The sequence below is a fragment of the Eptatretus burgeri genome, chromosome 13, assembly GCF_056783735.1.
Source record: "Eptatretus burgeri isolate ZD-2024b chromosome 13, Ebu_testis_v1, whole genome shotgun sequence".
NCBI lineage: Eukaryota > Metazoa > Chordata > Myxini > Myxiniformes > Myxinidae > Eptatretus > Eptatretus burgeri.
Genome location: NC_140973.1, coordinates 8,776,916 through 8,794,415, shown reverse-complemented (window position 1 = coordinate 8,794,415; position 17,500 = coordinate 8,776,916). Strand labels below are relative to the sequence as shown.

Genomic DNA, 17,500 nt, shown 5'->3' with positions numbered 1-17,500 from the left:
GATGTCCTTGTCGATGAAGGACCAAAGGATTTTAGTTCGCGCCATTAAGCGCGATGTCGTCTCTTTGTCGTGTCCACGTTCGATTCGTCCGTTTGTTTATTTATTTAATACCTGTGAGGAGAACGCGCGCGCGTGCGCTTCGCGGGTTCCGCTCGCTCGGTACGCGCGCCAAAAATACGCGCTCTCTTCCCGCTATAAATGGAACGAAGATCAATACGCGGGGCCGTCAATGGGAGGTGCGAGACTAATTTTAGCTTCCGAGCTGCGTCAATGGAGGGCAGCGCGCGTCATCGGCCGTTACGCCAGAACCGCAGCGCGCCAGATCCCGTTTGTTTAGCATCCCGATGGGCGGGTCGTTGGGCGCACGCAAGCGGTAAATCGGCGGGCGGGGAACCCGAGAGGGCGGGCCGCGGCTCCAACCGCGCACACCCCTCCTCGCCTTGGTATAAAGGTGCGGCCTCGACGCGCGACATCGCGTGCTGGGGTAAACACGCGCGCAGTACGCACGAACACGCACACACAGTACATGCACACGCGGCGGCATCGCATGGCCCGGCGACCGGAGCCCGTTCATGACGAGCGAGTGGAACGACAGGTCGGTTGTGGAGCAGGGATGGACGTTTAACCCTGGACCGACGTACGGCAGGACTCAGTCTCACAAGCAGCGCACAGGTATCGCCACTCACGTTTAACCGTTTGTGTGTGTGTGTGTATATATGTTTGTGTTTGTGTGTGTTTGTGTGTGTTTGTGTATGTGGGTTTGTGCGTGTGTGTTTTTGTGCGTGTGTGTTTTTGTGTGTATGTGTTTGTGTGTGTGTGTGTGTGTGTGTGTGTTTGTTTGTGTGTGTGTGTGTGTGTGTGTTTGTTTGTGTATGTGGGTTTGTGCGTGTGTGTTTTTGTGTGTGTGTGTTTTTGTGTGTATGTGTTTGTGTGTGTGTGTGTGTGTGTGTGTATGTTTTTGTGTGTGCGTGTATGTGTTTGTGCGTGTGCGTGTATGTGCGTGCGTGTGTTTTTGTGTGTGTTTTTGTGTGTGTGTGTGTTTGTGCGTGTGTGTTTGTTTGTGTGTGTGCGTGTATGTGTTTGTGTGTTTGTGTGTGTGTGTGTGTTTGTGTGGGTTTGTGCGTGTGTGTTTTTGTGTGCGTGTGTGTTTTTGTGTGCGTGTGTGTTTTTGTGTGCGTGTGTGTTTGTTTGTGTGTGTGCATGTATGTGTTTGTGTGTGTGTGTTTGTGTGTGTGTGTGCATGTATATGTTTGTGTTTGTTTGTGTGTGTGTGTGTATGTGTTTGTGTTTGTGTGTGTGTGTGTGTATGTGTTTGTGTGTGTGTGTGTATGTGTTTGTGTTTGTGGGTGTGTGTGTGTGTGTTTGTGCGTGTGTTTGTTTGTGTGTGTGCATGTGTGCATGTATGTGTTTGTGTGTGTGTGTGTGTTTGTGTATGTGGGTTTGTGTTTGTGTGTGTGTTTATGTATGTGTGTGTGTGTGTGTGTGTGTGTGTGTGTGTGTGTGTGTGTGTGTGTGTGTGTCCCTTCGGTGCTTGCTCACCTGTTGCAATGACGCACCTGCAGCGCACACATTAACTCGACATCCCATTCTTATTCCGATCTTTACATTTGTTTTCGATTTCATCCCCAAACTACCTTTCATCATCAATAGTGTTCAGTTCGCCCTATAAATATAATTGGGGGTGTGGGGTGTTGGGGGGGGGGGGGATCAGTTTCATCAGGAAACCTTTACAAACACCTGTGAGTCAAGTAAACACTCTAACATGAATTACACGTAAACCACGTCACGTGATGCACGTACGTACGATTAGTGTACAGAGAAGAGAATGCCTCGTTACATGTTCGGGATTGCTCTCGTGGTGGATTCGTTGTCAGGCGCATGTATCATGTATGATTGTTCCTGAGATCGCAGGACGTCCCTACAGGTACGCACACTCGCTCGAAGCTCTCCAGCTTGGGTTCGAATCCAGACTCAGCTACAAACTGCCATCCTGGTGTTTCGCAGGCTGGGTGATTCGTCAATGTGTGTGCCGTCCCTCAGATGCACGTTAAGCCGGGCGCCCCATCTGCCGGTATTACCTGGTGGACGTTAATAATCCCACGGTGTCTTTCGCGAAGAGTATGCGAGTCATCATCGGCATCATCAACAAATTACAAATTCCTATCATAACTACGGCTAGCAACGCAATAGCAAACCACCCAAGTTAACTCTTGGTCCAATAAACTGCTTCGGCAGCACCGACCCGACGCTCTGTAATAGACTATGGTTCATCATAATGATTATTTATTTAATTGTTTGTCCTGTACATATAGGACAGCTCACTCTGATTTATCCTCCCACCAACCCCCCCCCCCCCCATTGTCTACAACCTTGCACACATTCACAAGGAAAGAGAAAAACAGAGTACGCATCACACACGTCACATTTCCACTCGCATCCTCGTCCCGGGCTGCCAGCCAAGTCGTGGATTGCTCGGCTCCGACGCGCTGTTCCATCCGGGCCAAGCAGTCTGTCGATCGCCCTGACATAGGTAGTTTGTACCTTTTCACTTAGTTTGAAATTTAATCCACAGGGTAGGGGTTGGGAAAAGGAGATAAGTGCGTCTGTACAGGAAACAAAACCTTCTGCACCCACACTCGGACAGAACATCCTGTTCTGCACTTTGTTTTTTTATTTATTTATTACCGATAGACATCAAACGTGTGCACTTGAGCGTTCATGTGAGTGCACACGCACACTTGGTATGCACGCACCGACATTGTGTGTCATTTTAGGAAAAAATGCAGAGACTGCGTCCGTGTTATGTGCGACGTTTGATTTGAGCGCAAGTCCGAACATCCGGAATATTTTCTCATTAATTTGGAGATTTGCAAATCTCTGACATCTCTCCCTGCTATATCGATTGCAAAAATCCATGTCACTATGGACAAAATTCCCCCTTGGGGTGGTGGTCTGTATTGTGTGTAGGTGTCTGACTCTTCATGTAGGTCCTCCAGGTTTTGGTCAAGAACTCTAGGTGTAGGACTCTACGTTTTGGTCAAGGACTCCAGGTTTTGGTCAAAGACTCCTGGTGTAGGTCTGGGACTCGAGGTGTCGGTGTAGGACTCTAGGTTTTGTTCAAGAACTTTAGGTTTTGGTCAAGGACTCTAGGTTTTGGTCAAGGACTCCAGGTGTAGGTCTGGGACTCGAGGTGTAGGTGTAGGACTCTAGGTTTTGGTCGAAGACTCCAGGTGTAGGACTCTAGGTTTCGGTCAAAGACTCCAGGTGTATGTCTGGGACTTGAAGTGTAGGTGTAGGACTCTAGGTTTCGGTCAAGGACTCTAGGTTTTGGTCAAAGACTCCAGGTGTAGGTCTGGGACTTGAGGTGTCAGTGTAGGACTCTAGGTGTAGGTGTAAGACTCTCGGTTTCGGTGTAGGACTCTAGGTTTCGGTCAAAGACTCCAAGTGTAGGTCTGGGACTCGAGGTGGAGGTGGAGGTGTAGGACTCTAGGTTTCGGTCAAGGACTCTAGGTTTTGGTGAAAGACTCCAGGTGTAGGTCTGGGACTCAAGGTGTTGGTGTAGGACTCTAGGTGTAGGTGTAAGACTCTAGGTGTAGGTTTCGGACTCTAGGTTTCGGTCAAAGACTTGAGGTGTAGGTATAGGACTCTAGGTTTCAGTCTAGGACTGTAGGTGTAAGACTCTAGGTTTTGGTTAAGAACTCTAGGTGTAGGTCTAGGCCTCTAGGTGTTGGTCTAGGACTCTAGGTGTAGGTGTAAGACTCTAGGTTTTGGCCAGGTTTTGGTCAAGGATTCTCGATTTTGGTCAAAGACTCCAGGTGTAGGTCTGGGACTCGAGATGTAGGTGTAGGACTGCAGTTGCAGGTGTAAGACACTCTGTGTAGGTGTAAGACTCCAGGTGTTGGTATCGGTGTAAGTGGAGAAACCTCGCCCAGTGCACAGATCAATCTCACCGTATGACATTGCACACACTTTAATAACAATTTGTTACACAACAGTGATGTATATATTTTGGTTCCGAATGGCAATTCTGGATTCATAATATATGACAGCTGTGACAACAAATTAGACTTTGAGGCTTGATTTGGAACTTTCGTCGTTTGTGGACATTTCTATCCGATCAAAGATCCTGCTGTTCCTCTTTTCCCTGAACGATGGCGCTAAAACAACACACAATTCGCACCATGTATGTATGTATGTATGTATGTTTGTTTGTTTGCGTGTTTCCAGTTCTAAACAAGAAAAGGCAACTCCAATGGCACATGACATTTGGACTAGACCAATGACTGCAGGGAAGTGTTTTGTTTCGACAAGTAATGATTGTCACCTTTTTTTTTCACCGGTCCCACATGTCTCAAATATGGGGATCACATCAAAGATCACTCGGTACTTCTTGTCTTCCACACAGCTAGTGTCGGTGTCATGGTGCACGCGCGCTGTGTTTGTAAAGACCATTTGCACTTCATCATCACGATCATCTGCCTTCGTCACAGCTTGCCGAAATACAAAAACGAATGAACGGACAAATGAATATTTCTTGAGATCCATTTGTGCCGTTGATTTTTGTTTTTATTTACAAACAGATTCATATTTAAATTTGTGTTTACACGTCTTCACGTGGAAAGTACTGACAAAGCAAACTGTCGCCAAAGCTGTTAACGATCCAAGTCCGAATGGAATGGCAAGGCTGAGTGACTGGTGCGATGGCACTGACGTGCAGCCATTGTAAAGGGAGGATGCGCATGTATTAGGAAAGCCGAGGTGTAACCATACACACACACGTCACAAATGTAGGCTTGGAGACGGGGTATGTAAAAGGGGTGTTTAGTTAACGCCTAGTACAGGTGCGATAAGCACGGAACAGGTAGTGCAAGACAAGCCTGAGAATTTTCGTCAACAAAAGGAAACTAATGAGTGTCAAAAAGATAGTGACGTCAGAATAAAAAATGATGGGAGTTTAAAATGGAAGAAAAGTAGAGAGGGTTGTACATTGACATCTTATTAAAAAAAAAAAAAAAAAAATATATATATATATATATATATATATATATATATATATATATATATATATATATATATATATATATATATATATATATATATACTCGAGCTGATGATATATCGGTTTCCCAAGTCACGATTCATTCTGTGGGGAACCAATATATCTATCATCACCTTCAGTAACTTCCCCTGAAAAGCCCATCGAGCACAAATTGTGAACTGTCTGTAAATTATGTCTGCCCCTCTTCTACACTGGAGTGACTTCCTGTCTCTGTCTCCACTTGTGCATTTCATGTCCTGTCCTGCAGCTTGAGTCAAGATGATGTGTATGGTTGTATAGCCAGGGGCGAGGGAGAGAACGATACATTGGAGCCCAACCCAAGGTTAAGCCTGTTCCCTTGTCATTGCAGGTATGCCCTGTGTACAAGCTCAGCATGGTACTGTCCCACAGGGCAGCACCCTGACCACCGTGGAGACCTTCCCTCCTTTTGCCCTCCTTGACCCAGTGTCTGAAACGGGCAGTGCGGATTTTCTTCATGTCCACAGCCCAATAGTGACCCCTGATGTGTCTGTCACCACATCTCTACCAAGCTTCTTGTCTTTTGTTGAAGACTGCTATGACATGAAACATTCCTGCCCTTTTGAGACTGTCTCAAACTCCTCGCCTGCTTCTGAGCTTCAGGGGGTCAAGATGCACTCTGGCTGTCCCACTAGCTCTTACTTATCCCTGTCTGAGCAGCCCTCCCGACTGACCCCTCGAGTGCACCATGCCCCTCTGCCATCCACGGGACTTTATATGAAGCCGTCGCCTCCGTCGAGTCCTACTGGGTTTGGCCTTCACGGTCAGGTTTGGGATGAAGGCAATACTTCGTATGCACACCAGGGATGTTCAGCAACCTCCATCCGCAAGGAGCCTTTATCACTGTCACTGCTGAGCGTCCGGCCTGGACTCCAGCGGTCATACCTGACACCCCCGCCGAGAATAGTACCGTACGAGGGTCCACACACACCGCCACATCACCATCATCACCACCACCCTCCTCCACCACCTCCATTGCTCCAAGCACGAAATGTCTCCTACCAGCACTCTTTCACCATGCCCAACACCATGGTGACATCGAGTGCACTGTCCCTAGGTTTTCCCGCTCCCCTAAACCATACCATGTCTGTGGAACCATCACCCACAGCACGGAGCCCGCCGATTGGGGAGGGATCTTGTGCTGTTTGCGGGGACAATGCGGCGTGTCAGCATTATGGTGTACGCACATGTGAGGGTTGCAAAGGCTTTTTCAAGGTGAGCATGACACCTACTATGCTGGATACATCATCATAACAACAACAACAACAACCGCTACATCAGCAATAACATAGCAAATCGTGTGTTGGGCATCACATATCCTTCTACATAAATACCACCATGTACTTGGAGATATTGTATAACCGTAGTGAAATGCAACTTACCAAATGATATTAATCAAAGTAGGCCTCTAAATATCTGCGTATGATGTCATAAATTGCTTATGCAACTGTCCGTTTAATGGAGTCGTATTAATTAATTAATCAATCAATTTACTACGTCCGCCACCGAAGGTAAAAGAGGTTATGTTTTCACCCCCTTCTGTCTGTTTGTTTGTTTATAGGATATTTCAAAAAGTTGTGTGACAAGGACGAATTGATGAGATTTTGGTGAAGATCCGGATCCGGATCTGACTACTAGAATTTTAAAAGTGATTTTTTTTTTCACCATTGAGAGACGGGGCCAAAAACAACATATAGCACGATATCTCAAAAATGTATCGAGCCCGATATGTTCTCGTCGACCAGGCATTATGTTGCGGAGGTATGCGCTCTACCGAGTGCCCCTCCAGTTTGTTTGTTTTTAAAATGTGACTCCATTCAACTTGCAGTTGCCGAAGCAATTTATGGAATCATACGCAGATTATATGTCTAGGCCTAGTTTGATTAATATCATGTATTAACTTGTGTTTGAGTACGAGAATACAATACTATCTAGAAGTAAATGGTGGTATCTTGACAGAATTCCCCATTTGCAACAATTTTATTTTATTTATTTCGTGAGAGTAACATGAGAGATGGATGGTAAATTTGAAGTCAATCAACCAATCAATGCCATGCTTTTTACAGTGTCAGTGTAGCGTGCCATGTGCCATGGCATGCCACGCTCTTTGCCAAAGCAGTTTGTTGGTGCAGGTTATGCTGGGTGGTCACTGGTCAGTCAGGGAAGGGATTTGTATTCGTTCAGAGCAATAACTCACCTACTCTTCGCGAAGGACACCATGGGATCTGTGATGCAGACGGGGCGCCCGGTTTAACGTCCATCCGAGGGACGGCACGCCCATTGATGCCTCACCCTGATGCAAAACAACACGATGACAGTTCGTAGCTCGGCCGAGATTTGAACCCTGGCTCGATAGCTCAGAGTTGAGCGCGCATACCCCTCGGGCCGAGGCTATCCTACCTCTCCTAATTTGAAAATACAGTAAAGTTGATTCATTTATTTCTACGCATGCCTCGTACACTTTTTGGGGTGACTCAGACTATTTTGAGTATCTCGTTCATCAAACTTTTTCATTCACTTTTTGAATGCCCCTCGTAATATAAATAAAAATAATAACAACAACAAATACCGTAAACAAATTCTGTTGACTGGCATTTTTCCTTGTTAACCAAATGACTCGTTTCATCGTACCATGATTTATTTAACACGTTGTAAAACATTAATTGTAATTACAGGTTTGTAAGCTGAAAGCGTTTCACTTTTAGTGTGGTTCAACACTGCCGAACTTACACGATTCGTACTTTTAACACAAACAACCTTGCTTGTATCGCTTGTTTTTACCATTAAATTGAAGTGTAAATATGTGGGGACGTAGCGAGCACTTTTAAAAGGGGAGGTCGTCATCCGTGATGCCATCGGTAAGTTAACCCGTCGCACAGAGATCGGATGTTATTGCAACAAGCAACATGAACAAAAAAAACGAAATTACAGATTAATTACTTTATGAGGAAACCAATAATATATTGCCACGTAACAGTGAGTTTGGGGGTTGAATCACCGCCACCCTCTGCCTCCGTGGACCCCAACCCTCGTCCTCTCTTCCTCTCCCTCCTCAAGCCCGGCTACGTCCTTGATATGACAAGAGCATGAAATGTTCCCATACCGACGTCGAACCAAAGAATCAATAAATCTGATAAAAAAAACAAACAAAAAAATAAACAAACAAACGAATAAAAGTTGTTGCTTCTTCAGTTCCAGGGTTAAAGGGTTCAAATTTTACTTTGTTTTTCTCTTTGACCTTCTTGAGGCTCGAAACTTTCACTTGCCCCTCATATTTTGCTTTCACTTCGAGCGATGTAAACCCGCGCTCATATACCATTCATGGCATTGTCAAGAAACATTGGGGTATTCAGTTTTTTGTTGAGCCGATAGTTCTCTCTAACTTTGTTTACTAAAATTAAAGTTGAGCTTGTTTTTCATTGTAGTTGAGTGGTTAATTACGTATTGTGAAAGGCTGAGTTGAATTTGGTTAACTTTGGGTAGCAGTAAATGTTATTAAAAAGTGATATCGGGTTAGCAAGAATATCTCAGTGGTAGCATGCAGTTATCCAGCCTGGGTTCGACTCCCAATCCGACTATAAACAATCAGGTTGGTGCTTTGCAAGCAGCGTATTGTATCAATCGGCTTGCAGGGTAGCCTCGATGTACGTACATGCGCCACTAAGCTGTCTCGCCTGGGTTCGAATCCCAACCCAGCTATAAACTGTCATTCTGGTGTTTCAAATGCAGGGATATTCCTCGGTGCGTGTGCTGTCCCTCGGACGGACGTTAAACTCGGCATCCCATCTGGCGGCATTAGTTGGTGCATGTTAAAGATCCCACGGTGCCTTTTGCCAGACGAGTTCACCATGTGCCAGGATTCTTACCAAATCCCAAATTCCTGCTTTTTATCGACGTTGAGAGACACAAATGACAAACCACCCAGTGCATTCCTTACCAACAAACGGCCTCAGCAGTGTGCTTGCTCTGAAAGGAGTACGGGTATTGGATTACATTAGGTAAGTGATATACACAATAATGGCATAACACCTCATCAACCCTCCTCCCCACTCATCCCCCCCAGCGGACGGTGCAGAAAAATGCCAAGTACGTGTGCCTGGCCAGCAAGGCATGTCCTGTGGACAAGCGGCGCAGAAATCGTTGTCAGTACTGTCGATTTCAGAAATGTCTCACTGTCGGGATGATCAAGGAAGGTGCGTTATGCTCTAAAAATTACACCTTCACCTTATACGATTAAAATATCATGATGAGAGTGTTAGTTCATTGTATCGGCAACTTTCTTATTGACTAACATGATGATAGCTGTGATACATCATGGACCTACTGTAAAGCCAGCAACACGTACACTTTATGGTGTAATGGGAACAGTTCAAAACTTGTATGCCGAAGATGCAAAGATGAGGGCTGGCAGAAGAGCTCCGCAGCACCTGCCTTTCACCTGTCTTGTGTCCGTTCGATTCCCAACCCCATTATAAGTCGTCACCCAGGTACTTTGCAAGTAGGGCACTGCATTCATGAGTACACGTCCTTTGGACTGGATGTTAAACCGGGCGTCCCGTATGCCAACATTTGTTGGTGGACGTTAAAGATCCCATGGTGTCCTTCGACATCCAGTTGGCCATGCTGTGCCGTCTCCCTGGCCAAATTCCAATTTCATGTCCAAACAAGCCATTTATCTCGTGTCCGTCGCGTTTATCGTGGTGATCCTCAAGGCACTCTGGGTGTGTCAAAGGACCGGTAACCTATCGGGATACGGGATTCGACTGTTGTTTGAGACAATTCAGTGAGCCGTGCCTTTTCCAGTGGCCCAGAATGACACATGTAGATGCAAGAATAACGTTGTATGTGGTGAATACAAAAGATGATCACCAAATTGGTGGCCTGATATAACAATAGGTCAATTAATATCAGATTCAGTAACAATACACTTAATGAGACATTTTTATACATTTTTCTTTTACAGCCATTTAACTTTACTTTTGTGCTTTCATGTAAGGGGAATTTACTGATCACCGCTTGTAAAAGCTCATTGAACGGTCGTGCACCTCGGTTGTTGTGCTGGAAACGGAACTTGCAAAAGGCACTTGGTTGCTTCTCAAAATTTACTGTTTATCGTGCATTGATCATATGGATTTTAGTCACTCACGTATGTGACTCACTCACTCTCACTCACTCACTAAAACTCTCATCTTGTATGTATGTATGTATGTATGTTCCCAAAATACAGCCAAAACGGTACATGATAGCACAAAAAGTTTAGTGCCAACTTACTCACCATTCTCCTGCGGTGTGCAGTATCAAGTTTTGTTAAAATTGGGCAACGAAAAAGTTATTAAAAAAATCAATTCTCAATTCGGTCAAGTACTCTTCGGGAGAATTTGATCAATGCAAAGAACCTCACTGCAATAGTTCGCTGGAGCTATCTTTTTTTTTATGATGTTTTTTTTATCATCCGCTGTCACAAGGGGAACCCAACAGGTTCACGGGTCGTCTAGTTATATATAACTGCGTGTGCATGAAGCGAAAAGTGAGGTTAATCAATTGACTCACTTCTGTCTGTCCTTTCTTCCGTCCTTCCTTCCACGATTCACGTCCTTCCTTCCATTCATCCACAAACGTCAGTTTATGATCAAGGAACAGCTTATTTCGATTGAATGCTGTATTTTGAACGAATTGGAAAACTAACCTGCCGTTTTTCCATCCTTTGGCTCTGAATTTGACCCGATCGTACATGTGCAGAGAGGAGTGACGTAATTATTACCTCTGCCACCGAAGGTGAAGCAGGTTATGTTTTCACCCCTTTCTGTCTGTTTGTCTGTTTGTTTGTGTGCAGGATATCTCAAAAAGTTGTGGACGGATCCGGATGAAATTTTGTGGACAGGTTCAGAGTGTGATAAGGATGAACTCATTCGATTTTGATGAAGATCCAGATCCGGATCTGACTACTCGAATTTTTAAAGTGATTCTTCACCTTTGAGACATCAGGCCAAAAACGATATATAGCACGATATCTCAAAAAGTTGTGGACGGATTTGGGTGAAACCTGGTGGACGCGTTGGGTACATGACAAGGAAAAAGCTTTTCAATTTTGAAAAAGATCCGGATTCGGATCTGATAATTTTTTAAGTGATTCTTCACCATTGAGAGATGGGGCTAAACTCTTATATAGCATGATATCTTAAAAAGTTGTAGATGGATTCGGGTGAAACTTGATGGACATGTTGGGTGTGTGACCACGACAAATTGATTCGATTTTGGTGATATTTCAAAAATGTTTTGGGTCAGATATGTACTAGTGGATCAGGCATTACAGGGCGGAGGTATGCGCTTTTCCAAGTGCCCTTCGAGTTTTACTCTGTTGGCCTTGTCTGGCAGTCAAATAAAATTGAAAATCATTCCAAACAGGAAACTTACTGTTTTTAAGGATGCTATAAATGACACATACAACAGTGATGAAGAGCTAATATAATGTATTAAAGAATATTTGTTTGATACGACCTGTACAATCTTCATTTTATTTCAATTTAATTATACAGTATACTTGAACCCTATAGAACACAAATCGCATTCTTATTGCTTCCAAAAACCTCCAGTTTTGCAGTACTTGGACATGTTATATAAGGTGGTGTATAAGACTGCATCAACGGTGCTAAATTTCCAGTGTCCGGAGACAAACACCGCCCGGGCGCGTCCGGAGACAAAGACCGCCCGGGCGCGTCCGGAGACAAAGACCGCCCGGGCGCGTCCGGAGACAAAGACCGCCCGGGCGCGTCCGGAGACAAAGACCGCCCGGGCGCGTCCGGAGACAAAGACCGCCCGGGCGCGTCCGGAGACAAAGACCGCCCGGGCGCGTCCGGAGACAAAGACCGCCCGGGCGCGTCCGGAGACAAAGACCGCCCGGGCGCGTCCGGAGACAAAGACCGCCCGGGCGCGTCCGGAGACAAAGACCGCCCGGGCGCGTCCGGAGACAAAGACCGCCCGGGCGCGTCCGGAGACAAACACCGCCCGGGCGCGTCAGGAGACAAAGACCGCCCGGGCGCGTCCGGAGACAAACACCGCCCGGGCGCGTCCGGAGCCAAAGACCGCCCGGGCGCGTCCGGAGACAAACACCGCCCGGGCGCGTCCGGAGACAAACACCGCCCGGGCGCGTCCGGAGACAAAGACCGCCCGGGCGCGTCCGGAGACAAACACCACCCGGGCGCGTCCGGAGACAAACACCGCCTAGGCGCGTCCGGAGACAAACACCGCCCGGACGCGTCCGGAGATAAATATCATCTGGACACGTCCAAAGACAAATACCATCTGGACACGTCCGGAGACAAATACCACCCAGACACGTCCGGAGACGGACCCTGCCCGGACACGTCCGGAGACAAACCCTGCCCGGACACGTCCGGAGACAAACACCGCCCGGACGCGTCCAGAGACAAACACTGCCCGGATGCATCTGGAGACAAATACCATCTGGACACGTCCGGAGAGAAATACCATCCGGACACGTCCAGGGACAAACCCTGCCCGGATACGTCCGGAGACAAACACCGCCCGGATGCGTCCGGAGATAAACATCATCTGGACATGTCCAAAGACAAATACCACCCAGACACGTCCGGAGACGGACCCTGCCCGGACACGTCTGGAGACGAACCCTGCCCGGACGCGTCCGTAGACAAACACCGCCCGGACGCGTCCGGAGACGAACACTGCCCGGACGCGTCCGGAGACAAACACCGCCCGGACACGTCCGGAGACAAACACCGCCCGGACGCGTCCGGAGATAAACACCATCTGGACACGTTGGAGATAAATATCATCTGGACACGTCCAGAGACAAATACCATCTGGACACGTCCGGAGACAAATACCATCTGGAGACAAACCCTGCCCGGACACGTCTGGAGACAAACCCTGCTCGGACACATCTCGAGACAAACACCGCCGGACATGTCCTGGGACAAATTATAATGGTATGAGTTCCCTTACAAGGAACTTCAATACAGGAGGAGGCCATTATGCTCATCAATCCTGTGCAATGGCTTCCAACTTAGGGTTGTTTGTCTGTTCTCTATCCATTTTTTACATGCTGAGTATCAAGCAAGGGAGCAGCACGTCCCATTTTTATAGCCTTTGATATGTCTCGGTTCAGGTTCAAACCGCTGAGCCCCCAGATTCAGAGCTGACGCATAACCATTATGCCACTGCCTCTGATTGTTTTCGTGTTCTTGTATAATGAGTCGTCTGCATATTATTTATGTAAAATGGTGGTTTTTGACACTTTTCCCCTAATATCACATGTCTGGTAGTGTGCAGAGGTAGTGCACTTGCCTGAAAGCTCTCTTATCTGTGTTTGATTCCTGATCTGACTGTAAACTGTCATGTTGGTGCTTGATAGGCAGGTTGTCGCATCATCGAACGGATGTTAAGCCGACGACCCGTACCCTTGCATTTTCTGGTGGATATTAATGATCCCATGGTGGATTTCGCAAATAATCAGTTGTTTTCCCCGGCACCCCGATGCAGTTCCATTTTCCTGCACGAATATGCAGGGACACCTATAGCCGTGCCTCACTGATAATAATGCACCCGGCAGGCCAAAATCATAATTGAATCCCAGTCCAATCTGAATTTGCTAACCACGACTCCTATTACCCTATGATCTCTTAATAAAACTCTCTCTCCCCCTTCCTCCAACATTCCTCTACCCTTCCCTTTCCATGATTATGTCCTGCGGAGATCTCTTCTCTAACCTCCCTGCTCTTCCTTTTCTCAATTTTATCACCGGGTGTTTCATAATTTATAAGTGCTTTCTCATGCAATATCTGCTTTATTATAAAATATTGTGACTTGAGAACATTATATTCTTTTATCCTAAATGTTGTGAAATTGTACTATTACAGAATGTTCTCTCGTATTCCATAATATCATAACATTTTACTTTGTCCCTACATATCAAATGAAAGAAAATGCTGTTACACAGTGCCAGCTGACTGTGTCAGCAGCTGAGTGCTGAAAATAACTATTTTGATCGATTAAGCTCAATAAGTAAAAAATAAAAAAAATTCTTTCTGTGGGTCAATAGCATCTAATACTACTACGCCCAACTAATGAAGGTAACAATTCAACCAAAACATTCAGCTGTCAAGTTCCTCCCAAAAATGTCAATTTGAGTCTTTTTTTTTTTTGGCATTTTTCATAACTCAGATCAGCAAAAACAATATCATGACTTTTGAGACGATGATAGCTCGAGATTTTCTGGATAAAGTTCTGTTACTTTTATAGAAAACTAGCAGAGTTCCCATCCTCCAGATGGGTATAGATTATGCATTACTTGCAGAAAAAAACAATCGAGACTCTGTATATTGCAAGAAGACGATATAGATGTTTGTGTGGTATGCGTCTGAAGGGTCTTGGGTGTCTAAGGGGTGAAAATGTCGAAAGGTGGTCTAAAGGTCATCTACGTTCCCCACATTCAATAGTAGTTAGGGTCTAAACGGTGTAAGGGATATAAAGAGGTCTAAATTGTCTAAAAAGGGTCTTGTAGGTCTAAAGGGTCTTAATAAAGGTCTAAAGAGATATAAAATGCTATTTATTCCACTTTTTGGTTTTTGATATTCCATAGTATAAGTATTAAAATATCACGTAATCTGGTTGCTCGTGGGATCTATAATGAAAGGGAGACAATTCAAATTTGACTCATACATGCGTAATAGGAGTTTCCTGTCCTATCTATCTTTGGTCCGTGGTGTCGGAGTAATTACTGGACACAGTGATTGTAATGGTCCACCACAATGGAGAAATCACCCAAGTAATAATGCATTTTTTTTGTATGCCTTCTCGAGGCTCGTGTGAGAGCGAACACACAACGCACAGCAAGGGGGGCATGAGACAAGAGGGGCGGGAGTGGGAAGGACAAAACAGTGGGGAACAGTAACATTAGGAGATCTGTGGAAGGGAGAGGGATTGGGTGGGGAACATGGGGTAAACAAGATGGATATTACAGGGACTTTCAGGAAGGAAAGCAGGGAATTTGAAGGAGGTGGGCTTGGGTGGATTATCGGGGGTAGAAAAGATTGAGGATTTGGATTGGAGCATATGAGATATCGAAAAAATTCAAAAATATGCTAAAATAAATTTTTTCGAAATATTGAAATATTTTTGAAAAATATTTCATGGAAAACCTAAGTAAAGACCGCCTGAATATACCCTTAAAAGTTGGTGTCAATCGACCCAAGGTCTTGTAGTACTTATTGGGCATATACAGACAAACACACTTCTGATTTTATTTTTATATAAAAAAAAAAAAAAAATATATATATATATATACATACAGAATATATGGTATATATAAAAAAATAAGAAGATGCCATCCTTCCCTAATGGAGTCCATATGGTGTAGGCCATGAGCACCACAGAATATTGTTGCGGACCTGGGGGTCGGGGGCGAGAAGACCACGAGGGGGGAAAGCTACCTCGGGTTCCCACCAGACTTTCCGGATAACTCCGTGACGTGGCGGGTCACTTACCGACCGTGAACGCCAATAACTCGACCGACCACTTGAGGGTCCTCCATCTAATAAATACCGTTTATCTAATGGTCACGTGATGTAATTACCAGGGGATATGCCCTCGATACACCTTGTTCAACCGGATCACCTTACTGGATCAGATGCAGCCGAGCGTACCTGCCCAAGAACGTACCGTCTAGTAAAACAGATCGTTGGGGGATAAGGTCCCTGCTAAGCTAGAATACGTATTGTACTGGACCAATGAAGGAAAAGACTAAAACGAGGTGGGAACATTTCTATATAAAGCATTTATTTACAATCAAGCGAGGAAAGGTATGTGGTGCAGTGAATTGGGTTTATTGGTATGTACAGCAGGGAGAGCAAGGAATTTGCGGGGTGCAACAAAATGCAAGCAATCTTACAAAAGCAGACACAGAGCAGATTTCTCCCATGATCACTTCTACAATCTCAACTTGAGCAACGACAGGCGCCATCACATGCACACATACAAACCCGAGGAAGATTACATAGCCAGAATGAAAGAGAGCAGATGAGGACAAATGACCTCACAATACCTGGTGCGGTCAGCCAACCAACGCAACCCAGTATGCTTAGAGAGAGGAAGGAGGGAGAAATACTGGTGTCTAAGGTGTGGGAGTGGGAGGTGTGGTGTCGTGCATTATGGGGGGGTGCGGTGTTGTGCGAGAGGAAAATGAGATTGCGAGTCAGTAATGATGCTCTTTTCTGCATCCAAAGTTGACGCGATAGAGGAGTCGAAAAAAAAAGAGAGAGAGAGAGAGAGAGAGAGAGAGAGAGAGAGAGAGAGAGAGAGAGAGAGAGAGAGAGAGAGAGAGAGAGAGAGAGAGAGAGAGAGAGAGAGAGAGAGAGAGAGAGAGAGAGAGAGAGAGAGAGAGAGAGAGAGAGAGAGAGAGAGAGAGCATGCATGAGGCAAAAGATCCCAAACCTAGTCATGCATAGGTATGGTAGTGTAGCGTGTACCTCCGTGGGACGCTCCGCTTGAGCATTCCCACCTCGAGAGCTGGCGCGTTATCACCAGCTTAGTCACTTTGTCCGGTCTCGTGGCAACATGCACGCTGCACTGGTCCTCCAAATTAATCACGTCTCAATCGCACACCAACCGCGAGTGAAGAGCCAGTGAAGGGCAGAGGCAACGAGGAGCAGCCAACGACAAGCCGAGACAAGACGAAGATGCGAAGAAGAGAGGCAAAGAAGAAAGGTGAAGAAGAGGTCGAGCGGCACCGTGCTCCTCCTTTTATGAGCCCCGGATGAAGGGTGGGGTGACGACCCGAAGCGACGCGCTGTGACCTGATTCCTGCCTCTCTGTTGGGCCCCAGTGGCCCCAGCCAGGCCCTACCAGGCCCCTGGGGCCTGAAGTGGTCTCATTCGCACATCTGGCGAGATACGGCCCTGACTCAACATAGTGTATAAGCCAGCAACCTGTCCTCAAACGTTCTTCAAGTGCAGTCTGAATGCCGAATAGCAATGCACACCCACCACCCGCCACCCCCGCCCCCCCTCTCATGAGCTAAAATGCACACCCGGGCCCCGAACCAAACTCCTGGATCGCCCTTCCCGCGACCCCTCCTCGCCACCCGTCTTGCTATGTTCTGTCAACTGGATGAGTGTCGTATCAATCCCGCGTGCTCACCCAGGACATTCCCGTTGAGATGCGGTTGGTGCTGTCAACGTCCGTTGCTTGTCCCCACATCACGCGGTTCGAGTACAGCCTGAGCCGTGCAGCACGCCTCTGTTTAGTGGTGAATTGTAGTGATGCAGAGGTTCAAGGTGGTGTGGGAATATTTTTCCTGTGCGCGGGAGGTGTTGGTGGTCTAAGTGGTGAAGTTTTGGTGAGCGAGGGGGTGAGCAAGGTGAGATGCCGTTAGAAATTGGTGCATAG

General features: G+C 46.3%; 1 protein-coding gene across 3 annotated transcripts in view; it reads left to right on the top strand.

Annotated features, from left to right (window-relative positions):
• The first annotated feature begins 453 nt into the window (after positions 1-453).
• LOC147013790 (nuclear receptor subfamily 4 group A member 2-like) overlaps positions 454-17,500 on the top strand; it is a 41,864-nt gene continuing 24,817 nt past the window's right edge. The window contains exons 1-3 of one of the 3 annotated variants that reach the window (XM_085851015.1): positions 454-672; positions 5,409-6,292; positions 9,141-9,270. In XM_085851015.1, coding sequence (XP_085707141.1) covers positions 573-672; positions 5,409-6,292; positions 9,141-9,270 — 1,114 coding nt within the window. In that variant the 5' untranslated portion in view covers positions 454-572. Of the gene's footprint in view, positions 673-2,508; positions 2,531-5,408; positions 6,293-9,140; positions 9,271-17,500 lie in introns of those variants that run through there. The other 2 variants (XM_085851016.1, XM_085851014.1) reach the window with 2 other exon arrangements.